General features: G+C 37.0%; 1 protein-coding gene across 3 annotated transcripts in view; it reads left to right on the top strand.

The window, feature by feature from the left end:
- The first annotated feature begins 2,886 nt into the window (after window positions 1-2,886).
- Window positions 2,887-25,831, top strand: part of USP25 (ubiquitin specific peptidase 25) — a 34,137-nt gene continuing 11,192 nt past the window's right edge. The window contains exons 1-14 of one of the 3 annotated variants that reach the window (XM_054381145.1): window positions 2,887-3,018; window positions 3,944-4,020; window positions 4,687-4,760; window positions 5,988-6,136; window positions 9,129-9,256; window positions 9,944-10,039; window positions 10,336-10,497; window positions 12,200-12,408; window positions 13,103-13,173; window positions 16,396-16,624; window positions 17,957-18,154; window positions 19,523-19,662; window positions 22,736-22,849; window positions 24,817-24,912. In XM_054381145.1, coding sequence (XP_054237120.1) covers window positions 2,902-3,018; window positions 3,944-4,020; window positions 4,687-4,760; window positions 5,988-6,136; window positions 9,129-9,256; window positions 9,944-10,039; window positions 10,336-10,497; window positions 12,200-12,408; window positions 13,103-13,173; window positions 16,396-16,624; window positions 17,957-18,154; window positions 19,523-19,662; window positions 22,736-22,849; window positions 24,817-24,912 — 1,860 coding nt within the window. In that variant the 5' untranslated portion in view covers window positions 2,887-2,901. The remainder of the gene's footprint in view (window positions 3,019-3,943; window positions 4,021-4,686; window positions 4,761-5,987; window positions 6,137-9,128; window positions 9,257-9,943; window positions 10,040-10,335; window positions 10,498-12,199; window positions 12,409-13,102; window positions 13,174-16,395; window positions 16,625-17,956; window positions 18,155-19,522; window positions 19,663-22,735; window positions 22,850-24,816; window positions 24,913-25,831) is intronic. The other 2 variants (XM_054381153.1, XM_054381161.1) reach the window with 2 other exon arrangements.

Consider the following 25,831-nt stretch of genomic DNA (forward strand, 5'->3'; position numbering starts at 1 on the left):
AGGATTGTCTTAGTGCTGAAGCATATTTTGGGCACAGTTTAAGAAAAGGCAAGACTTCACTAGTTGGAACTTAGGCAAATAGAAGAAATAAGCATGTGCCACCCAAATTAGTACTATTATTTCTTTATAAGGTGAAGGCAAGTAGAGATAAATTGTTTTAAAGTTGTAATGTAAGCTACCAGCTGACAAAAAAAAGGCCAGCCCTGGAGCTGACTTCCATCTGCTTACTTGTTTTTAAAACTATCTCAATTTAGTCATGTTTTTATTTTTAACCTAGTACTCAGTATTGTGTGTGAATTAACACTACATAGGATTTTTTTTTTTTTAATTCTAATAAAGACAGATTTTTAGTTTTAGATTCGTAGACTTTGGTTTATATCCTGTTGTTACAGTTGTTGGAAAGTAGAATTTAATTTTAGGGTTATGATAATCTCTTGATTTAAAATTGAGTTGTGGTTGTACTTCAGGGAATATTGATGGCATAATGGGATGGTTTTGTTCTTTTCAATCAACATATTGAGTTCAAATGCTGTTAATAATTTCAGATGCAAAATTTTTGATCCAGAAGTCATTGGTATAAATTTTGACTTCAAAAAACCCTAACAATTTCACCCTGTTTGCCTCAACTAAATGGACTTTGTTTTTCTGGATTTAAAACTTGAGCATACACTTAAAATATCCCATCTGGTTTTGTTCTTTTTCATTTGAAATTAATTTTGATCCCTTGGTTCCTCACTTTCTTTCTGGATAATAAATATGGTTTCTTGTAGTTATTGCAGCTTCTTTGCTCAGCCAGTTCTCTTACCTCGTTCTGTCATATGGAAAGATCTTTTTTGCAGTGAGGCCAGTCAAATATTTAGCCTCGATATCTTCATGAAACATTTTATTGTCAGAGGAAGTGGCTTGCTGTGCTGCAGGTTAGCACATCCTTCCCCCTCTTTCCACATTATGATTATGCTGATGTCCTGGTGTACTGATTGACAGTAATGAATGTTTGCTATATATTAAACAAGCAGGTTTTAGAAACATTTCTTAATCATAAATTGCTCCAGCATTGGTGTATTAAGAAATTTATTTATGCATGCAGAATAGGTAATAAAACAGAGAATGTTTTATATTATGAACTTTCCATCCAGTTTTTATTTAAAATTTGATTTTATTTGTTGCTTTTTTTCTCCCCCCATTCTGTTTGTGCACCTACTTGTATGCGTAGAAATTGAGATCCACATGCTGTGCTGTGATCGTTTGTTTTAAAGTGAAAGGTCTTTGTGAAACTGTATATCTTGTCCTGGGGACTGGCTCACATCCTTTTGAAGATTTTAGCCAATGTTTAGTCAAAAACAGTCTTGTGGTAATACCCATATAATCTGGTCAAGGATCATACCTAATGCATTACATTGAGCCTTCTCAAAACTAAGTATTTTTCTAGCTTTAGAGAACTTTTATAGGCTTTGCAAGTGTCTTTGTTCTGAGTAATCGTATTGCCATCAGTAGCCAGCTCTTCAACCTAAAGCTACAAGTATGCTTACGACTCAACCAAATTAGTGTAATTTTTTTGGTAAATTTCACAAAAGAAAGGTGAAATCTGGAGTATTCTGTAGTCAGTCATCTATATTATGCATTTAAGTTATCATCTTAAGCATCTTGATAAAATAGATATCTAAAACTTGAAATTCTAAAAATTTCTAGTAGATTACTTAGCGAAAATAGAAAATATCACACAGTTTTTCTGTTTGGTTATCAACTGTGTTATATAAATGTGAGACTGAATATATTATTAAATTACAATTATTTAATGTCTAATCAAAGTGGCATTTGATTAAGTCTTCAGCCTTTTCTGTGAACATTGTTTATAATTGGTAGCCGTTTTGCAAGGTGGACTAGGAGAGCAAGTAGAACTCAGCAATTTACATGACTAAAAGTATTTTTTCTAGCTGTCAGTGCAGAATATATCTCAGAGCTAAAATAAAACAGATTTCATGTACAAAAAAGCTAGTACATATTGGATTGACATAGGAGTAATTAAACAAGTTTTCTGTTTGAGAATGTGAAATAATTTGTCATCAAGTAATTCCAGTTTGACCAGCATCTGAAATCTGTGCTGCCTTTGAATAGTACTTTGTTCTAAATACAAAGGGATATTAATGTGGGTTTTAATTTCACAAGTATTTGTCATCCGCTCAGGGGCATGAGTGATATCCAGTCTCCACCAGCATTCGTAACCTGTGGTTTAATCTATGGTATGACAGATCCGTGTTTCAGTTTACTTTTCTTTATGCAGGTAGACAGTATTCTGCTTCTCTCCTGGAAGCCAGAAAAAGAACTCCATATTCTCCAGGACCTATACTTGAAAAAACACATAGAAAGGAGAGCAGGCTATTTCTCTGACTTTTGCCAAGAGAAGTAGTAGTGATTCGTGTACACCTTGTAAATTTAGTTTTCAGTTAAAAGTAAGCTTAAAAAGGTACCTGGCAGTACATATGCTCAGAAAAAATTCTGCCAGGGGTATATGGAATAATGTGGTCAATAAAATCAATGCATGTTATTTCACTGTGTGACTTAAGGCTTTTTTAGGCTCAAAGTGTTCTCTCTTAAATGCAATTCAGCTTGTCCATACAGCCCCATTTCAAGTTAAACAACTATATCTACACGTGGTTTCAGGGAGCTGCCAGTTTCAGAGATACAATTTCCTACCTAGAGAACTACATTATTTTGTAAAACTGACAAGTGAAAGGCATGCAACGCTATCTTGGTAGTAGTGCAAGTAAGCTTATCCAGCCTGTCATCATAATATATATATGCTTAGTTCACGGTTTAATGCTTCTGTGAAGTAGACCTTTGTTATCATTTTGTTAAACATTTTTAATTCTTCAAATACAGGAACATAGGAACCTGCCTTTCATGCGTGAATTGAGGTACTTGTTTGCACTTCTAGTTGGTTCAAAGAGAAAATATGTTGACCCGTCAAGAGCAGTTGAAATCCTTAAAGATGCTTTTAAGTCAAACGATTCACAGCAGGTAAGTTCTATGTATTTTCATTCAAGCTTATGTATGGTTTCATAGTCAGCTGGCAGTGGACAACAAAAATTCAAAATGTCCACAGAAAAGAAACTTCTAATCTCATTCTTTGAACCTTTTCTCTAGTGTTGTGCTGTCTAATTGCTTTTGTAAATTAATTAAAACAATGATAATAAAACAATTCCAGATAGTCATGATTGTTTTATTCAGCACACTTTATTCCTGTTGTTTTAGGAATTAACTAACAGTTCCACATTCTTGCTTTTAGGGTTTAGATTAACTCCTAGGGCTGTGGTTTTTAAAAGAGTTCTAACAGTACATCCACAGCTGGCAGCTGGTACAGTCCTAGTATACTGTTTGTCTGTGTAGACACTGCTTTGGAGGATCTTGATATTCATATTCAGAATTCTTATCTAGATAATACTGGGTGCATTTTGGTTTTCTGAGAAATGTTTTTTTTTTCCCAGATGCTTCATTTTTTTCTATATGCGATTCTGTGGCTAAGGTGTTTAATTACAACTGCATGCTGAATTTAGTGCTTGATCAAAGCAATGTTAGTCACCACTTGTTAGATACCAAAGCATTTGAACAATGGGAGTCATAAGATGCCTTTGGACTAACATGGTTTGAAAACTGAGCCCAAGTAACAAGGATCACAGGACAATGTAACTGCTGAGGAACAGCAGAGCCTTAGTGTGCTCTAAGAGTCACCCATTAAAAAAAAAAGAATGTAGTATGGCATAGTCTTAAACATGGTTTAGTGGTGGCCTTAGCAGTGCTAGGTTAAGGTCCTGAACTTAAAGGTCTTTTACAGCCTAATCAGTTATGTGATAGTGTGCTTTTGGAGCTCCTGCTACACTGGTTTTGTATGTTGTGTTCTGTTACATATGTGAACATAGACTGATGATTTTATCTTTCTCAACAGCAAGATGTTAGTGAATTTACACACAAATTATTAGACTGGCTAGAAGATGCCTTCCAAATAAAAGCTGAAGAAGAGAGGTAACATTTTTTTTCCCCAGCTCTGTGTATTGAACATTTTGATGAGAAAAAGCAAACTGAACAACCAAAAATCCTGTTCTCACTGTATGGCTGGAGCAAATCCAACTCTATAAGTTATTTAAGTTCATGTATGTTTTTTCCATATGTGCTGATACCTTTGATTTTTCATGGATTTCCTTTTTTCACCTTATGTTGGAAAGCATGCTGAATGAAGTTTGAAGTACAAAAAGAGTAGAGAGATATTTCCTAAAATGTGTAATCAATTAGACACTGAATGCAGTTTTGCTTTTCAATCTTATAGTTTAATACATCAAAACTTTGCTCTTTTTTATCTTTTTCAGATGTAAATACTTGATTGTATAAGTGAACAGCTACAAAATGCCTTCTGAATTAATACATAAGTGTTTTTTGAGTGTTGCAGCACTTAATTTCTGTAAACCAGATGAGGTTTTTTTCTAGAAATAAGTGCTTCTAAAACTTAAGTTTCAGAATATGTTTATTGCAAGTGTGTGAATCATTGTTGTCATTAGAAGAATGTGCAAAGATAAATGAACAGTAACTGAGTGAAATAGGCAGTGCTTCCATTATGAATTTAGAATATTCTGCATGTAGTTTTATAGAAGTTCATGACTTTGTTTTTTGTACTAACATGCCTTATTTTTTCAGGGATGGAGAGAAACCAAAGAACCCAATGGTAGAGTTGTTCTATGGACGATTTCTAGCAGTAGGTGTACTTGAAGGTATGCATCTGAATTAACTTGGACTTCTGTGCTCGTGTCTGTTCAGTACTCTTCTAGGTACACAGCTGAATGATGCAGTTGGAGTGTTTTAGTTGTTTCTTCAGAAGTATACTTGGGGAATATGTATTTGTTCTGTGACAAAACGTTTGTGCTGAGAATACGAGACTGAAGTAAGTGCAGTGAGATGCAGTGGTTATGGTGAGATGCTGAGTAAAATGATTGCAAGAAATTATTGTCATGGCACTTTTGCCACTTCCATAATGAAAACAAGTTACTATACTTAGTTGAGCTGGTCTCTCACAGTCTCTCTGCTTCATTTAATACAACTAAAAATTTCAGCTACTGCATTTTGTTTGGCACAATTTCTGGTATGGATAAGTCACCCTTTTAAAAGTACAGTTAGTTGAAGACTAGTCAGTACAGACCCACTCAAGAGCAGTGTTGGAGAGAGTGCTGAGGAGGAAGAGTCTGACAAACAAGCTTCCCTTTATCTTATCAGCATATAATTAGTAGATCTGCAGAACTGCAGTGTTCTCTACTTCCGGATGACCAGCAACTGAGAAGCATTTTTGATGTTGATGATTCCATCCCTTGTTCCAATAGTGGATGACTGCTGAGATGCATTTGAATGAAGCAGCTGTAATCTTTAAAGTTGCTTACAGGTTGTTCCTCAGCCTGGAGCGGTATATCTAAATACGAAATAAATTGAAATTGTAGATTGAATTCACATGTCACCCATAATTCTCCTCATGTTAGGGTTTATATCTTTATTCACTGTTACTAGTTTATAATTCTGTTCTCAGTACAGAAATCAGTTTTGCAAAATGTACTTTACACAAAGGGCTTTTTCATACCAGCACTTCCACTTGCTTTGATGATTCAGTGTAGGGTAACATTACTGAACTGCTATTTGCAGGAGGAGAACTTAGATTTTCATGTGCAAAACTTCCCATACATTTGTGGTGCCAAGATATTTCCAGTTTTGCATGTTACTAATAGATGCAAAAACATAAAAACGGGCTGGAGAGTGAAATACATTAATTTGCAATATTATGTTCAAGTGAATTTTTCCACTAACTTGTTTTCATATATATAATTGGTCAGTAAGAAAATGTTGGAATAGTTCAGTTAGTCATGTCAGGTGATGTAGGATTGTTAGGGTGTTTTTTTTAATTTTTTTTCCTTTTTTCCCCCAGAAACCATAACTGTTTAATTTCTTATGTGTAGGTAAAAAATTTGAAAATACAGAAATGTTTGGCCAGTATCCACTTCAGGTTAATGGCTTTAAAGATCTGCATGAGTGCCTAGAAGCTGCAATGATTGAAGGAGAAATTGAATCTCTCCATTCAGAAAACTCTGCAAAGTCTGGTCAGGAGGTGAGTTAATTGCTTCTGCTTTTTCTTTGGGGCTCATGGTTGTTTATTTGACTTGCTGTTATTCAGGTTCTGAAGTCTGACATAACTGTATTGTTAATCTGAGAGGTCTGTATCTCTTTTGGAGTAGCTAGAGTATCATTTTTTTGTATTTTTCGTATGATACAAAGTTCATGTTTATTAAAAGTTGGCACAGTTAAATGCCTACAGTGGTGATTTGACACAGGCTGGTTCCCACCTGTTGCCTGATATTTAATCTCCAGAGAGGTCATGAGTGTGATAGCTGGCCACTGCTTCACTAACTTGCTGCCTGTGTCATGTGTAAACAGCAACCGTGAGCTTGTGTGTTTAGCCATTGCTTTAGAGCATTGCTGTTATTCCTCTGTGCCTCTGTCACGTAATTACCAGCACCCTTGCCTTCTTCCCCACTCCTCTTTTTAGTAACATTCCCAGGGTTCTCTTGGTTCCCTGTGATGGGCAATTGTCCTTATTGCTCATGGTGATAGACAATACTTGCTCTTATGGACTGCAGTTCTCCCTGGAGAACTGTTGTCAGTGCGCACTGGAAGCGTGGATGGAGGGATTCAGATGGAGCCACGTTAAGTGGACTACACAATGCATGAAGTGATGAATGAGATTTCTTTTGCAGAAGTCACAGGTTAGGGAAGAAGAGATAATTGGACAGATGGCAGTTGTAGAACTAAGAAGATGTGTTCTGAAACATCCCTTCTTACTGCAAGCATGTTTGTATGTACCCATCATCTTCCTCTGGCAGAGCTCTCTCTCTAATAACCAACCTGTGGGTTATTGATGTGCAAATGGGGGAATCCCCATTGCCTGTAAAGGCTGAGCTACTTTCTCTTTATAGAGTTGTTCATGTTTCATTGCAGTTGTTTTAAAGATGTGAAATCTTAGGAGGTTTCTTCAGCTGTAGTTTATTCCTTGATGTCAGTTTTCTGCAGTGATGAAATTTTGCTTCCTTTAATCCTACACACAGGGTTTAATTACTAAGCCTAATGATGCACACTGAAGTCATCCTCCAGTCTGATGATCTATTTTTGATTTTGTGTTATGAACACAATTTTATAGAATTCCTTATGCAGTCCCATTTTTCTGGTCAGCTATTCTTGGTGAAATGTTGATCAACTAAATCGGATATTAATATGCATTTTTAATTATATTTACACGTTTTTACTGGATCTGCTCTTCTACCACAGAATGTTAGAACTTACTTATTTACTTTTTTTTATTTTTTTCCCCAGCTCTTTTATTTACTTTTTATTCTAGCACTTCTAGAAATGTCTTCCTGCAATGAGTATGTTTTCTGAAATATCGCTGGAAGAAAAAAAAAATCTCATAAATATCTTGCTACAATCCAGCATTCAGTTTCTTTATGCAAGGTACAATCTGGATTGTACCACCACCACTGACAGTATTGTTTATCTTGTGGGCTGAAGGCTGTCTTGCAGTTACGTGCATTCGTGCATAAAATATCAGTTCAGTTATAAACGCTTAGCAAGGAATGTCAAATTTGGTGTTTGTTTTGGGTTTGAGGGGTTTTTAACCTGTTATTTCAGGAAACTATTGGGATCAGAAGGATAGTCATGTACAGGTCTGGAGTGTTAAGCTTTAACTGTGAAACTGTCAGCATTTTAATCAGCTTGGCTTCTTAGCATATGTAAATGGAAATGATATAGTCATATGTCAAAATAAGGAAGGTTGTGATGGTAAGGAGTTAAGTCCTAAACTAGAGAAACATTACTGTGTTATTATCTTAGCCAAGTAAATTTGTTACATTTCTGTGAAGCAATTGCTGCTGTAAGCAGTTATGTTTAAATATAGTGCCTCAAAGGTGTTACAGTGCATTGGAAGGTTTGGAAGTATTGAAGGAAGCTGAATTTCTTGTAGTTTTAACAAAGTCCATCTCCGCTGGAAAAAAATCCTTAAGTGGCATTCATCTGAGTTGGTAGATAACAAAGCTTAAAGAGAGCAATATTAATGTGGTAGTCATATGTGTTAAAGGATCCTGAAAGTAGCATTCTGGCTTTTTTCTCTTGTTCCCACCGTTGCCTCTAAAGGGGTATTAACGTGTTGTTTATTACTGTTACTACCATGAGGCCTATAAACCTCTTCCAATAAGTAGGATGTCAGCAAGCAAGGTAACAGATGAATTAATAGAAGAGACATTCACTGTGCCAGGGGACTTAAATCCACACTGAATAGAAGATGGAAGTCAGTGTACATACTTGGAGTAAGAATTGTGAGGAAAATGAGATAACATTTGTCAGCATTATGATTGATGAGCTTCAGCACATCTGCAGCATAGTCATTGTTCAGTAAATTGTGAGCCGATATAAGAACTCTAATACTGGAATTGCAGCTGAGTTTGTCTTGTAGCTGAGAAACTATGTAAGGAATGAACTGAGGACTAAGGGTAGATCTTGACTGAATGTACAAAAAAAACCACAGATGAAGTGTTGACTGGGTTGGACATGAGCAGAAACCTCAGGACAGGTTTTTAGTAAGGAGATTACAAGAAATATCACTTTTGCAGCATTGAACTTGTCTCACCCAGACCAAAGTAAGTGCTGATACTGTTTCAGGGAACTAGTGGGAAGAGCACTTGATACAGTTGTCAACAACTCTTTCAGTACCATTGAAGACTTCAGAGAGCAGGCCAGCTGGCAAGACAGGTAAGTTCAAGCATAGGCCACTTTTAGTACAATTGTGAAAGGATGAAACCTTCAGGTCTGCTCTGCTTTAATGCAGATAGCTGTAAATGAGTCAAAGAGCTGTGGCGGAGCATGAGTGACAAACTATCTGTGTTTACAGTGAAGAGGAAAGAGAGGAACTTCAGAAATATTATGCTGATCCACCCTCTCAAGCCAGTTTGTCCCATACCTATGTCAGTCTGCAGGTATTGTACCACTGTAACTAAAGTTCTACTGACTGGAAGGCATTCATTGTGGGGTTTTCTGGTTTTCTTTTTTTTCAGCACTGGTTCACTGAGCTTCCTCCTGTCTTAACTTTTGAACTATCAAGATTCGAGTTTAACCAGGCTTTGGGGAGACCAGAGAAGATACACAACAAATTAGAATTTCCTCCAATTTTGTATCTGGACAGGTAACAGTATAATATTATCAATAATGTCCTAGTGTGAATATTAATTAAGTCCTCTGAGTTTGGTAAAATTACTGGTACATTTACTCTATTAAATCATAGCAATTTTTTTGTTGTAGCTAGACAAGTTAAAGTTTTCATGAGTTTCATCTGTTTCAGAAAATACAACTGCTTTGTGCCAAAACCTGCTTGCACTTCAGTCTTTGATTTGTTGCTAGGTATTTCTGTACACAGGCAAAATACTCTTGAAGAAGTCATACTGTTTGTAGGCCCATTTGAGAAAGCAGGTGAGAAGGCAGATTCTTCACGGTGTTTCAGTTAGACTACAGTTTGAAGAGGATTTGTCGGTGCCTTTGTGTGCTCTTTGTGTAGGGTTGAAGTACCATGATGACTTTCAGTTAGATGCTGAATTTTATTTGTGAGCCTAAATAAGGAAATGGGACTATTGCTATGTAGCTGCTTCTTAAGTGACTTAATTAGGAAGCTTTCTAATACATGCATCTTATAGAAGTTGTAAGAGGGAAGGTGTAATGGGTTTACCATTTTCTGTTCAGTTCTGTTTTACTGTTTTAATATGTTGTGGGTTCTAGAGAGTATGAGTTTTTATTATTATGTGGTATGGCTGATGGGTACAGACGTCAGTTTCAGTGTTGGGATACTGTGGGCTGACCTCTTTGTCATGTTTTACAGGTATATGCACAAAAATAGAGAAATAACAAGAATTAAACGGGATGAAATCAAAAGACTCAAAGAGTACCTCACAGTTCTACAACAGAGATTAGAACGGTACTGTAGATAGCCGTAAATGAAAATAATATTAAGGGCTACATAGAATAACTCCTTTCAACTATATGCTTTGTGTATAATTAGATTTTTCCTTCTATATCTCTCTCTTTAACCATTTTCCTTAGACGCTGTATATAAGTGTGGTGATTCTGATGCATGAAACGTGCTAGAGAAGTCGTGCTTTATTTAGTTGCAATCAAGCAGAAAGTTTTGGTTGTGGATTGTTGTTGCTGGGTTTTTGGGGGACTTTTTGTGTATCTGTGAGTCATGGCATTAATACATTTTATGGTTAACAGATATTTAAGCTATGGTTCTGGTCCTAAACGATTCCCCTTGGTAGATGTCCTGCAGTATGCCTTGGAGTTTGCTTCCAGCAAGCCAGTGTGCACATCTCCGGTTGATGACTTAGGTGCTAGTGCCCCTGCCAGTGGCACACTGCCAGTCCAGACCTCGCCCAGGTAAGGGCTGTCTCCTGCTCTCCCAAGGTGAGAGGCCAATCACCCCCTCAATGCAAACATGGCTGCTGAACAGGGAGGAAATTTAACTGCTTTGTTCACCAGATTAATGAAACCAGGCATCTCCTAAAGAGTATACCATAAAGTTTCTGGAACTCTCTTCCTAGAAGCATTTTTCACCACAACAGGCTGAATCCAGTTTTTAATCCGGATTTGTCTCCTATGCTTATAAAAACGTCTTTGAGTGGAAAACTACCATTTTTCAAACAAAGCACAATTCCATCTACAATTCCAAATAAATACAATAATCTGGTGAGCTCACTGCTTCCCAAGTGTGTGGTTTAAGAACCTGAATTTGGGCAACATGTATGCGCTGCAGATCTTCGAGGTTTCTGGTGTATAATTTACCTGTTAATTTTTGCCTGAGAGTTAAGCTTCTTTTCTGCTTTGCAGCTCACGTTGCTCGCTGAGTTTACCAGGAACTTTACTCCAACTTTTAAAATATCAGGGAAATAAAGGTCCAATAATACTGTTTTTCTTATTATTGAAGCTAGTAGCTATTAGTTATTAGAGTGTGACAGCATAGGACTTGACTAGGTGGACACTAACAACAGTTCCTAACTTTGGAAGGTAGAGTTCTAGGTTCTGGTCCAGTCAAGGCAGTTAACTTTGCATTTCAGAGAGGTGAATCTAAAAAGCCTTGAAAGATTTCAGATGCCTTACTGGTAAAATACCAGTAGAAATCATTATGATTGATAAGACAAACTTTTGAAAGCTACCATTGCTTGTATGAAATACCATATCAAAAATAATATACTTAAGATTCCTATATAGAAGTTGGTTCTGTAAAAATGTAAGTATTAGGACCTTTTTTTGTCAATCTGTAGAAACACAACAGCCTGTTAAGCGGAGTGACATCGCCAGCTCTTAACGTTCACAGAACTTTCCAAACTAATGAAGAACCTGGGGTCCTCAGGCTATGTCATGATGTTATACACAAATTAAAAAGTCAGTGGCTTGCTAGAAAGATCTTGAGATTCTTGTTACACATGTAATTACATATAGGGGATCTTTTTGCTGGGAAAAGGAAAAAGTCTGTTTGAGTCATTTTGAATATTCTGTTGCTCTTGTAGAAGTCTCCTAAGAGGGCTGCTTGTTTGGAACAAGCTTAGATGGTTTGGTGCCGAATTTCTGGTGTGCTATAAATACCAGAGGTCCCTTTGTTCTTGCTCTTCACTTAACATAGGTTGTAGGCAGACGATTGGAAGAAGAATGTCTTTTTGGTTGGTGTGAGACACACCAAGAAGTTATTAAACAGTGACATTGTGGTTATTGGATTTTATGGTCATTGGGCCAGAAGACAAGCTGCTATGGTTTTTCTCTGCAGTTTGTCAGTAAATGTTTCAAACCACAGTGATTACTTATCTGACCTTATTTGAAAGTGTTGAACAGCATTTCACGTAAAACAAACTGGCTTAACTGATCCAGTCCAAACCCTTTATCTTTGGTAATGGCATCCAGAGTCGTTATTGTGCTAGTGTGTAGCACAACACAGTGTTTTCAGAATTTCCATAGTAATCCCCTATGGTACCTTTCTTGGATTGCACTGTAGAAAACGATTACCTTTAAAATTTCTGTTTTCAGATGAAAAGCTTACATTTATGGTGTCGCTTTTTTCAATATTTTGTGTTTTCAATGAACACAGCACAACAGAGCAGCAGGGGCCTTCATCTTCAGATGTTCCAAGCACATCTCCTGTACAAAGATCAGTAATACACAAACCATTCACACAATCACGAATTCCTCCTGATCTGCCAATGCATCCAGCACCAAGGCACATCACTGAGGAAGAGTTGTCTGTCTTAGAAGGCTGTCTACATCGCTGGAGGACTGAAGTAGAGAATGACACTAGAGGTAACGCCACAAGCTGGAGGAGTGTGCTTGCTGTCAGAAAGGATTTCTGGAAGTGGGGAAAAAGTGCCTTAATATCCATATATCTGTTGGGTTGCTGTTTTATATTTCTAACTTTATCTCTAGCACGTGAGAGGGCAGGTCAGAGACTGTGTTGAATTGGGGGTGTATACACTGAAGATGCAAACTGAGTGAAGCATACACACGTGTTTCAATGCACATTTCTGTGTGTGTTGTTGGGGGAGTAGCATGAAACAGAGGTGAGATCCATGCTGAAGAATGTCTCTGCAGACGTGTCTCAGCTGTCAGTGTGATAGTGACTGGGCCTATGCTTTGATCTGGTGCTCTGCACGTAGAGAGACTCCTTCTATAAGAGAAAGCTCAGCGCATTTCTAAGCAAAGCCTTTCTGGAGTGGGTAGAGCTTACAGTCTGTTCAGTTGCTCTGAGGGAAGCAAAGTGAGTAGTTCCGGTGGGGGTGGGCTTGCTTGAGTTCTAGGAAGCAAGAGGCAGCATATCATGAATCACTCGGCTTTGTCATTCAAGAAGGTTTAGTGTGTGGCATGGACATAGGTAAAGGGATGTACCAAATGTGAAATATGCCCTTGCTTGGCTTTTAATGAGATAAAATAAAGATGTAGCCATGTGCAATTATGCAGCTTTGTGGAAGAGAGCTTCTTTTTATTATTTTTCTTTCAGATTTGCAAGAAAGTATATCTAGGATACATCGGACAATTGAATTGATGTACTCTGACAAAACAATGGTCCAAGTAAGTACAGTTATAGATAACTGTATGAGATAGTATATATATTCATTTGAGAAATTTCTCTGGAAAGTCGTAATGGGTTTTGCAAACCATTTAGTTAGGCACAGACAGATGAAAGACAGCATTCCAGTGTTTTACAGATGGCATTCTCAAGTTGAAGCAACTTTGTGATGAGAAGCTCAAATATGTACCATCTCTGATCAACTTCAGGTTTCACCACATTGCTAGGAAATGTTATAGCTTTAAGGTGGCAAAACATTAAGACACAAGAATCTATTAGGTTTCTACTTTGATGCTTCTTGCCGTTGAGTGTTGCAGATCCTGTGTTAATATTTGGGAATTCAAGACTCCTGATTTTAATTTGTAGCTAATAATGCTAGTGAGGTTTTTGTTGGGTTTTTGTGTGTCTGGATTTATTATCAATCACCACTCTGATTATTAGTCTAAACTGCCTTCTAGGGAGATTCTTATGCTGTATAGTCTGAACAGTGTTTTTTAGAATGCTTTGCATGTTCACATACTTACGTTCACTCACTTTGACAGGTTCTAAGGTTAAGCATTGCTTCCTTTGTTACTTTCTGTTAGTAAAAAGAACTGTTTTCCTTCCAAGTAAGATCTGCTCAGCTTACAGGGTCTCTTCGTGTATGTTTTCATTTTGTACTTGGCTTGTGATAGTTCCTGGCAGCTGACTCTTGATGTTAAGGGTTTCAGGCAGACTTGCCTGGATGGCTTTCTTTAAGCTTGCTACTGGCAGGCATGCCTTTTTTTTTTCTTAGCATTCATGTTCCAGGAGGAAGTTTACATGTTGTCTAATGTTAAAATGAAGTTATTTTGTCACCTTGCATCCAAAGAGCCTACCTGTGTTGGCTTAAGTGTTACAGGAGAAAATACCTCTGGCTAGTGAGGTCGGCAATTATTATAATGAAGAAAGAAGATTGTTTAGTAAAACACTTTATCTTAGGCAAGTCTGCACAAAGGACAGAGCAGGTTTTTGGTGGTGGTGGTTTTGAAACACAATTCCAGAAACAGAGGAGGTTGAAGATGGATTCAAAATACAGATTTGTAGAGGGGGTTCCTGTGGCATGCCTGAAAGTAGAGATGTGTCTTAATTGTTGTTAGGTACTGAAGTAGGTACTGAACCCATCTGATAATCACAGGCAAGAAGTGAAGGCTTCTGGGTTTACAGCACAGTAGGAAGGAGGCAGGTGCCTACCTCTGCATCTGGGCAATTGGATAGCTCCCATTCTCTAGGAGTAGTTTCACAGGATAGATGTTTTCCTCTGAATGATACAATTGTAGGACTGACAGCTTTTCTCTTGTGAGTCAATAAGGCCTGAGCACATAGAGCTAAACTTTTTAAGGAAAACGTACTATCCTTGTAGGATGCTTCCTAGTGTTTGCATGAACTATTTAAGAAGCACCTCATCTTCTCCAGGTGTACTTTTTGATTCTAAGGAAACTACAGTTGTTCATAAAAGCTTGGTCAAATTGTCATATGAAATACCTTCCTGAAATTCTTACATTGTCTCATCCTCCTGAGAGACTAGATTTCATCACCTGCTTATTTCCATCATTCTATACCATCAGCTTGCTGTGGGGAAATGAGGCACATCTGTTTTTCCTCTGGGAATTCATCATCTTTGATATATTAGCTTTGATACATCTGTTCTGCAGCTACATGTGATGAGGCTGCTGCAAGTCCATTTCTCTTGGATGAGTACTAAGCTAAGCTTGATGCTGGCTATTTACTTGTCGCGTTGCCCTGTACTGTTAATGAGCGTTGATGTAACGGCTTGTCACAAGATACGCCTGTTGGCCTTCAGCTCGCCTGGCCCCCAGTCACAGACCTCTGCGGGGAAATCTTCCTGGACAGTCGTCATGGATGACTGACAGCTGGAGGAGAGAGGAGAGGCCCTCAAGATGACCTAGCTAGCAGGGTTTTAAATAAAGTAATTTTAGTTCACCTGGCATTTTTGATGGCCTGTTTTTAGGGTGAGGAAATTTTATTGTTGAAGTCTAGAGAAACCTTACTTACCTTTGTTTTTAATTAGGATCTGCATATATTTATGTGCACATGGATGGGCTTGCAATTATTTTAAGACGACTCTTATATTGGTTTGATAACAGATATTTAAAACTCCAGAGCATTCATATTTAAGGACTTGAATTCCTTCTGTGTATACTTCTTGCATTTGAGAGATTTACAGAGTAGTTTGGTCTCTGGGATGACAGACTTTTGGATTCCAGCTGCTGTGCAGTCAGTTAGCTTTACAGTCCAAGGGGGTTGTAGTATAGCCTGGAAGAAAATGCAGGCCAGGCTGATGCCAGTAAAAGAGTCTTACAAGTTTTTCATCCTGATCGAGCTTTTGTCATTCACACATACTGTGCATGTTGGGGGAAATCAGTTTTTGCTTTTTTGTTGGATGTGTTGTTTTGGCAAGTTACAATGAGCTGATCACTAAGATGCTTTAAAAAGACTCATAAGGAAGGAAGCACACATTCATTCTGCTTCTGTGTCTCTCTTCAGACTTCTGACTACTTACCTAGAAATTTAAATTTAATGGGGTACTTTTTATATTGATCTTAGAAGCAGTAGAACTCTCTGCCTCAAGAGAAAGGAGGATGTCTTCATGTGTTCCATACTTCTCCTAGTGCTTTTACTGAAACCGATGTTTAAAATACAGGAAAATAGCTGAAATTCTATTCTACTGTAAGAATTTTGTCTTTGAATAATGGAAGTATTAAATTCCCAGATATTCCTTACAATAAACTCTCTTACTGGCATATAAAAACCACAGTTTATTACCTTGAATTTGCGTATGCCTTTCCAGACACATTTACCACATTTATTGGATCAATTCACTGGTACTCAAGACACTGACATATTTAAGGGGGTTTTGTAGATACAAAGAAAGTAGGAATAAGGAGGAATTGAGTGAGGAGAGCATCCAAGAGTAAAGACAGCAGGGCAGACTTTTATGCTATGGACTTGTTAATGTTTTTAAGATCTCCTGTATCTAATAGTGGTAAGTAAAATAGTTCAAAGTTCTGCTTAATGGGTTGCTAGTTTTGCCTTCTTGTTTTTCCTCTGTGTTGTGTTCTGATCCTGTTTAACAATTGTTTGTTAATGTTACTTAAAACATCTCTTGCTGCTGACAGAATCGACAAACTAAATGATGCCAAGGACGGTTTGACATTTGGGTGTTTTTGTTTGTTTTTTTTAAGGTTCCTTATAGATTGCATGCTGTTCTAGTTCATGAAGGTCAAGCTAATGCAGGACACTACTGGGCATATATTTATGACCACCACCAGGGCAGATGGATGAAATACAATGATATTTCTGTGACAAAGTCAACTTGGGAAGAATTGGAACGGGACTCTTTCGGTGGTTACAGGAATGCCAGTGCATATTGTTTAATGTATATCAATGATAAGGAACAATACTTGATACAAGGTAATGTTAGAACGTATTTTCTGCATGATGTAGAATAGCTGAATGTATTCATAAACCAAACTTCTTTCGCATGGATTTCTAGATTTTTAAATGGTTCTAATAACTACTGAAAGTTCTATTTATACTCAAAACTCTTAGACTGGGTTTTTTGTGGGTGGAACAATTGCTCTCAACTTCTGGATTAATAAAGATAATAGCAATGTTTCAGCATTAAGAGAGCAAAATAAGCATGAGTTTGCTAATTAGTAAACATTTTAGCCAGGTGATGACATATTTAGAATTTTGGTGATTATTATCTCACTGAAGATTAGAACAAAAATATGGATATACAGAAAAAAGCTTCTTGAGATTAAAATCCTTGTGTAACATTTTTTTTATCCTAAGCTTCAGAACTCTGCTGAATGTTACTAGAGCATGGAGATGTGAAGCAGCATATCAAAATGTCGTGTAGTATATAACCACAAGGCTTGTATTTGGAGACAGGGCAGAGATCCCTTAGCATGAGTTTTGTGGGGCCTGACAGTGGTGGCTAGGGAGCTGTGAAAACGTTCAGAGATTCATCACAGGGATGGTGAAAAATGTTCATGTGCCTATCTTTTCATAGGGTGGAAAGCTAGAGTGTGCGTTTGTTCAGGTTTTAAATGAGAATCAATACGAATCATGACATTTTTAGATGGCTCATATTAGTAGTGGACTTGCAGCCATAATATTTATGGGCCATGTAGGGTGCCATGCTAAGTCTGAGGTCTGCTTGCTAGGGAAAAATTGCAACTAATTGGTCCCCTAGGATGTGGAATACTCTTGCAGAGAGAATTCTTGAAGCAAAAAGATACTCTACTCAATGCGGCTGGTGTTTTTATCAGTGGACTTCCTGAATTCCTATAGGCCCCTTTTCAGCCAGGGAGTTGAATTGTGCCTAATTCCATGTGGCAGTAATGCAATCAAGCTGTGGGCTGTTGGGTTGGGGTTTTTTGTGACTGTTTTGTGGTGTTTGGTTTTTGTGGGGTTTTTTTTTTGGTGGTTTTTTTTTGTTGTTGTTGTTTGAATGTTCACAGTCATGGAGTGCTCATGGCCTAAAAGGCTCACCTTGCAAAATGATAATGATCTGATGGTGGCCAAGAACCTACAATTCCAGAGTCTCAGGAGCAGTAGCCATATGTCTCAGTAGCAGAGGAGTGCCCAACAGATAATAAAACCAGCTAAAAGTAATCTAGTTTGGGGGTCTTGGTGCTGTGTTATATGTTTCGAGTAATTCACCTGAAATTTGTTGAATATACTTTATTTTTTCCTACACCTTCTTTTTGAAATTTATGTTTCATGATGATACAACAGAGGAGTTTAACAAAGAAACAGGACAGATCCTCGTTGGAATGGACACGCTACCTTCTGATCTAAAGGATTACGTCAAGGAAGACAATAAACGTTTTGAGAAAGAACTTGAAGAGTGGGATGCAGAACTTGCTCAGAAAGCACAGCAGGAGAAGTTGCTATCTCAGATACCCAGGGCACCAGCACCCTCACCTGCTCCAGGTTAGCTGCTGCTTCAAATTTTAAAAGGAGTGGAACCAGAAATCATTAGGTTTGTATGTATTTTATAGTTGAAGAAAGGAAGAAAAGGCTACTTTGTGTAGTCTTGAATTGCAACTGTTTACTTGGTCAGGTAAACTGTTTTTGAAGTTGTGGAAGCTTTTTAACTTTTCTTTTAGTTAAAAACAACAAAACAAACACACACAAAATCCCAAACAGAGAAACAAACAAAAAAAAACCCACAAAAAACTTTACTGATTCTTCTGCCTTTTCCCCTCCCAGTGGTGCTTCTCTATTAAGTAATATTTTTTTCCCCCTTTTCTTGTTTCTATACAAACTTTGTCCTTTTAAAACAGGGTGTTATAAACAAGTCTCACCAGTCCATTTTGAGAGTTCTTTCAGTCCATAAGTGATGTGTAATCTTCTGTTCAGAGCAATTTAGTGGAAGACCTACCTCCTCATTTTAAATTAGGAAAGAATTTAGATCTGAAGAGAACAACTTATTTGGTGTGATGTATTGAATAGAGTTAGCAGTAGCAGGTGAAAAATAAAGGTGTTAAAAATGTGAAAGAGACTCTGAACAGCAACAGGGCGGCCAGTGCTGTTGGGAACCTAGCTAATAAAGAGCACTGGCAACCTTTTGTTCCATTGGAGAAGGCTATATGTGCATTTTGTAGAAGATAATGTGTTGTGGTCTTTTGAGTTAATAAGACTGAATGTGCATTCCTCATAACTGCCTGTGACTATGAACTATGGAGCAGTGACTTCATCTTGTGTATGTTTTGACTTCACAAAACACTTTGAGACTAGTTCTTTTGTTAATAATGGAAAGTACTAATTAAATGTTTCATCTGCCAAAATTTGTTTTCATTGTGTAAGGAATATAAGACACTATTTATGCAAATCATTTTCTTTGCCCTCAAGTAGGGGAGACTTGGAGATTTCCCTTAAGTCAGAAGAATATACTGTGTTGATTATTTTCCAAAGTAAAAACATATCTGGCATTCAAGTGGCTGTAGATTGTTCCATATATTGGGTCTGTACCCCACAGAAAGTCCAAGTAGAATCTTATCTTTGTTCTCAGTCATTCTCCGTATGATTGATGAACACCCCTTGCTCAAGAACCTTAATATTCCTTTAGAGACGACAGATTTGTTGTTCCTCATAAAATCATGGGTCTTTATATGAAAATGTGTAAGATAACTTGAGACATAGACTGGTGTGAAGTTGTGTTTGAATGGTGTGACCTACCCTGCATTTTCTGTGTGGGTTGTCTTATCTATGAGACAGCGATCCAAATAAAACTAATCAATTGAGTATTCATGCTTATGTTAACACACAATTTTTTTTAATCTTTTTTTTGTCACTAAGTTCAATCAGGAGAACCAGAATATTTAGAGCAGCCATCAAGAACTGGTACTTCAAAGCACTTAAAAGAAGATTCTATACAAGCAATCAATAAAGCTTTAGCTGAACAAGAAGACAGAGGTCCAGAAGCTATAATGGATACGGTGAGGATATTTTTCAGCTTGAAATATTTCTTTTTGCTTTTATTTTGTAACTACATGATGTAATAGCTGATGAATGGGAGTATGGATGTAAACTTTGAACTGAAAAAAGTCACTGTTTCTTCAAGGACTGTCCCAACACTAAATCCATCCAGAAAATGTGTATTACAGTAGTTAAACGCAGTAGAAAGAGGACATCTTAATATTTTTTTTATGTGATTAAAGTACTTGTCAAAAGTACAGTGCATTTTTCAAATTACAGTCATGTCTGTACCATACCATCTTTTCAAAATATTAGATGTTTCCATTTATTTTTGAGGAGTAAACATTGATATTCCATGTAAAAGACTTGAAAAATACTTCTTTACACATTCAGGCTTTTGTCTGAGAAATACAAGATTATGATTGAGTTCCCTTGAAAGACCTATGGAAGTCAAAGCAAATCAAAAATAAAATATTTTTCCAACAGTATTTTGTAGCTTTTATGCAAATTCACAAGTTGATGAAAGTGTGGGGTTTTTTTGTGATTCAGATGCATGTATTAAAATGTTTATAAAAATCAGTATTGGGTGATCCTGTCTTCAATTTATACAACAAATAATAAGAGGAATAGGAAAGTTAAGTAGTTCATGAGTTAATAAAACTAATATTGGTAAATTTTTCTTTCAGCATTTTTTTTTCTTTTCTATAATATATAGATAAATTACCAATGTGTTTTCCACAAAAGTAAATGTTTTTAAAGCAATATGTGCTTCTGTTTTGGAACATAAGGATGCAACATACAAAATATACACTGTAGCTTCCTTAAGCACCCCTTGTAACCACTCGAGATACATGCAGTTCAGGTCTGTTCAAAATTTGAGTCGTATACTTAGTTCAGATATGAATTGTCATTAAACAAAGGCAGGCTAGCCCGAAATATCATTGGCTAACAGGAATGTTCTCTTAAAACCTCTGAAAATGTGAGAGTCAACAAGTTGTCTGTCATCTGATACATTTTTCATCCTTCTCTCCTGTGCTGTCAGGAGAGCAGAGAAACATGCTTTCTCTGCTGAACTGAAATGAAAGCCAACAGGGAAACGAATCTAACTCTGGATGAAAATATTCTCTACAACTAATAGTTTAAGGGACCACGTATCATAGAATCATAGAATGGTAGGGGTTGGAAGAGGTACCCGTAGATGGAATCCAACCCTCCTGCCAAAGCAGGATCACCTGGGGCACTCAGAAATGCATCAAGATGGGTCTCTAGAGAAAAGACTCCACAACCTCTCTGGGCAGCCTGTTCCAGTGCTCTGTCACCTTACAGTAAAAAAGTTTTTGCTCATGTTGGGGCAGAACTTCTGTGTTCCAGTTTGTATCCACTTCCCCTTGTCCTACCATAGGTATCTTATCACAGGGTACTACTGAAAAGAGCCTAGCATCTTCTTCTTGACACCCACCCTTCAGATATTTGTAAACATTAATAAGATCCCCTCTTGTAGCCCTCTGCTGGGCTCGTTTGAGTATATCCCTATCCCTCTTCAACCAGGGAGCCCAGAACTGGTCACAGTACTCCAGGTATCTGACTACTTTTTTGTTTCCCAGAACACACAAAAGCTTAGGGAGAGCTAGTTTAATGGCAGTTACCTCCAGCTGAAGGATTTGGACTTTCTGGGATCAATGGGCATCCAATCCTGATGAGACACAGAAAGATCTTACAGAATTCATTCTGCAGATGGGGTGTTTTGACTTATATTAGTGACATTTTGCACAGTTATCAAACTTAGGACTTTGCTAGACTGTGGCTGAGGAACCACATGGGCAACATCATGATCGGCTTAATGAGACAGAAGCAGGTTGTCTTACTCCCAGTATTTTCACTGCATTGTTCTGTAACAAGGTAGATGGGTCTTCAAGAATGAACCCAAAAATCTCTAACTGCGGAAACTATTTTGTTTATAAACAAACATATTTCAGCTGCTAGAATCTAAAGCAAATCTCTATCTAATGTTGAAGTACTCTGTTAATGTTTAGAAGCTGCTCTCTGTATGCCAAATTTAGCAGGGGCAGAATTGTGTTTCCTTCTCAGTTCCATATGCATTCTGGCATGCAGGCATATGTTCCTTTCTTCCACTCCTTGCTTGTCTGTTTTAGAAGAAGGAAAACCAACATCAGAACATGGAACAAACAGGGTCATAGATTAGTCACCGTATGATAGTTTGTATCCATTTTCTACCCTTTTGTCCTGTTTTCTGCCCCGTGATTTGCACAGTCTTCCTTTGTATTTATACAGTACGGGGTGTAAATAGACACTGTGTATGTCTAGAATATTTGTTTAAAAATGAGACTGTTGTAATAGTTGCAAAACAAGTAGCATAGCACTCTGCTTAGATTGGAGTCAAGGTTTATGTTATAATATTATAAACTGGCTATTGTACAATGATAGACCATAGGAGCTGAGATTTGTCTCCATTGTTGCTTATGACTTGTTTTAACATAGCAAGAATTTAAATGATTAACATAATCTTTCCCTGATGTTACATCTAATTACTCTTCTCAAAAACCTGAAATGGTTGAATATAATGCAACTTCAAATATTCTTTCATATATCTTGATTGTTACAGGCTCTAAAAATTTTTTTTCTTGCCTTTTTTTTTTTCCTTTTTTTTTCTTAGTGTCAGGAAAATGCTAGTCTTTGCCTTGTTGCCATCCCTCAGTATGAATTCGTCAAACATTTCAGATATATTAAGCAATTTTTTTGTGAAATGTAAAAAAAGAAGTGGTTCATAGATTCCCTCTTTAATGACTGTCTTAAATTTGTAATGGATACTAACCAGTAAAGATGTAATTAGACACTAAAGAAAAAATAAAATATCTTCAATAGCTAAGGCTTGATTTTGAAATGCACTGCTTAAAAAATTAAGGAACTGTGATTAGAGTATGTGATATTTGTATTTTTTTGCAGAACTCCAACAGTGCCCAGCATTTCACTAGATCGGCCTCTCAGTTTGCGTCTTTCCATAATTTTATCTATTTTCTGATTCATTTATTTATTGTTCCTCACACACATACTGATAATGGTTTTCTTCTGCAGAGCTCTGATAATGCCCCAGCTCAACCAGCTCCTAACCAGCGAGTTGTAGAGGTGGCGATTCCTGATGTAGGGACTTTTGTGATTCAGTCAGAGGAGGGGGGTTATGACGATGAGGTACATTTGATTGCAGTTGTGTGCACCGCTCCTCCTCGGTGCTTTCTTGTGCTGCCTGATGACAATTTTTGGCATGTTTGCACATCATGGCACCTAACAGATATCTGCAAAACTAAATGCTTAGCAATTTGTATCCTTAACAGTGTCTTTAATTTGCAGTGAAATACAAAAGGAAAGCACTGGCTACTCTAATTGGGCACGCTTTGCATGGTACCATATACACCGGAGGTATATTTGTCTTTTTAGCTGTGGAAGTTGAATGCTTGTGTTAGGCCAAATAGCCTTTGAAATGCTGGTGATAGACTGGCTTATACTACATTAGTTAAAAAGTGACAGGATAGTGACTGATGTTCTTAATGTTTGTGCTTTCTTGTCAGTCCAATAAAGCTAATGTTCAAGTCCAATACCTTATTTGCCAAGGTTTACCTTTTCAGACTTCAAGGATTAAAATATAAATGGAAATAACCTGAAACTAATATGGCACATGGAGCTGACTCTTTCAAAATTAAAGAAAAGAAATAATAATCCCCAAATTCTTTTTTTCCCAATTTGAACCCAGGGCCTGTACCTGGTACTACTTGAGGAAAGAGATGAAAGGCCCGTGTTATCCTGAGAGATATTACTTTCTGCTGTTCTATTTTAACAGCAGAAAGAACACACCAGGTCACCAAATTGTCCTGCCTTGACATCTGCTTCCTCCATGTTTATTTTGGTTTGGGCTAGTGTTGATGCAGCTCCTATTCCCAGCTGTCTGAGCATTTGTTCTTGGTGGGCTATGGGGAACTTTTGCTTCCCCAGGAAAATGGATATTTCAGGTCTTTCAGCCCTGTAATTGTCATTGCTTGTTAGTGGGAGTATGGGATGGGGCATAAAAGGATTTTTGTTGGCATCAGCACACTGAATTTGGCTTCTCATAGATGTGTAGTCTCCTCCTTTAAGGAAATGAGGATTTAGCTTTACTATGTAACTCGATTTCTTTTGTGTATGTTTTTTGTTTGTTTTTGGCTGGTTGGGTTTTGGTTTTGTTGGGGTTTTTTTCCCCTTTTTTGTTCATGGTTGTTGTCATGCCATTGTTTTTCTAGAGAATGGTAAATTTGGTATTTCCCCATTCCTTTTGTGTTTCCCTTTTGTTTTGTGTGTTGTTTTTTTTTTTTAATGTTGTTCTTCTATGTGGCAAACTTTTCCAGAGAGTTTAGGGTTCTTCATCATTTGTTGTGCCAGTTGCTGTGCTGGTTATACCTTGGGCGTAGAGAGAAGGAGTGTTTTAATTTGTTCACAGATAACAAAGGGGAAAGTAATCTAGATGTATCAAATTGTTTGTATGTAGCTGGTGTGAACAGTTATGTGTGTCTTATGTGTGGTTTTTTTTTTTTTTTTTTTTTTGTTAAATGTTTTGGGGTTGATTTTCAAGTTTGGGTTGTTTTTTTTTTTGGTTTTTTTTTTTTTGTAATGTTTCCAATTGCATTTGCAGCAATGTGTCCCATATTTTGATGTAGAAAGATACATAAAATGCAGGCTGTGTGTGTGTGTGTGTGTATATATGTATGGTATATATAGAGTGTGACTGGGTGATTTTTCTACTGGAAACTTTTTCTTTTTTATAATCCTTTGGTCATGATTAGCACTCATTCAGTATGCAGTTTCTGATGGATACTAATGCTCAAAGTTGCATGTTCCTTTCCTAGGAAGTTTTACCCGTGTACCTTTTAAATTATATTTGATACAGATGAAGTTGTTGTTTTTTTTTTTCTGTAAGCTTCCTTTAATCATATGTTGTTACAATAGAAACATACACATGCCATGACTGATTTGCAGAATATGCACACCAGATGCGTATTGAAATGTGCCGTTTCAACGTATGCATGCATTAAGTTGCTTTTTTATCTTGCATGAGACTAAAAGCATATTGAATTTGGTCATTAAATTATTAATCACTCAAAACTTTTACCTTAAATCCCTTGTGGCAGGTCATGCTGACCCCGAACATGCAAGGTATTATCATGGCTATAGGTAAAGCCAGGAATGTTTATGACAGGTGTGGGCCAGAAGCAGGGTTCTTTAAGGTACAACTAACATTTTCAACTTCTCTGACTTCTTGTTAGATATGCCTTCTCCCTCCACCCTTTGATGCATATTAAGACTAATCCAGCATTTATACATACTCATCTATGATACCAATCCTCCATTTTTCCCTTGTGAAATAGGCAGTGATTTCCCCATTGATTCAACAGTACGCTACCTTGATATCAGTAGCTTTGTTCATTGTAGCTTTCTAGTGATAGTAGCAAGTACCATGAAATCCAGATGTGTGATCACTAAGAGTATGTATTTTTTACCCTCTTAGTATCAAAAGCTCTATGTTCACTAGACTTTGGGGACATCAGATTTCTCACTTTAGGACATCAGTGTGTAGTCAGTTGTTTCTTATTTCAAAGAGATGTTCTGATTTTGTACTTGTTAAATATGTTTTAGTAAATCTAAATTTCTTCTCTGTAACTGCATGCATATCAATGTTATTTATTTATGCAGTGTTTTATTATGGGGAATTAGACATTAAGTTTTTTGTGGTTATTACTCCTCAGAGTGATACCAGATTATAAAATGTGTTAGTTGTCTCAAACTTCTGAGCATTTTTAGCGTGTGATCTTTTGAATTTTGAGGGTGTTAGAAAGAGGATTACTTTAACATCATGTAAAATCCTGTGAAATGTGATCAGGAGAGTGGGAATAATCTTGTAAAGTACGAGTCTGTTTTCTTTGTAACTGTTACGGTTTAGTTGCACTCGAAGACATTGTAAAAATAATTTAAAAAACCCCAACAAACAAACACAAAGAAGAAAATAAACAAAGCCCCACTAGCAAAATAAATTCTCCAAGGCCTTGTCAAGGGAAATGAAATCTTATAAGTTTGTCATTTTGTCTGTTTGTGTAGGTTTTTGTATCAGATACTTAAAGAAGGTTGTGACCTTGTTGGCACTTGTTG

Source organism: Indicator indicator, chromosome 1, assembly GCF_027791375.1.
Source record: "Indicator indicator isolate 239-I01 chromosome 1, UM_Iind_1.1, whole genome shotgun sequence".
NCBI classification, from domain to species: domain Eukaryota; kingdom Metazoa; phylum Chordata; class Aves; order Piciformes; family Indicatoridae; genus Indicator; species Indicator indicator.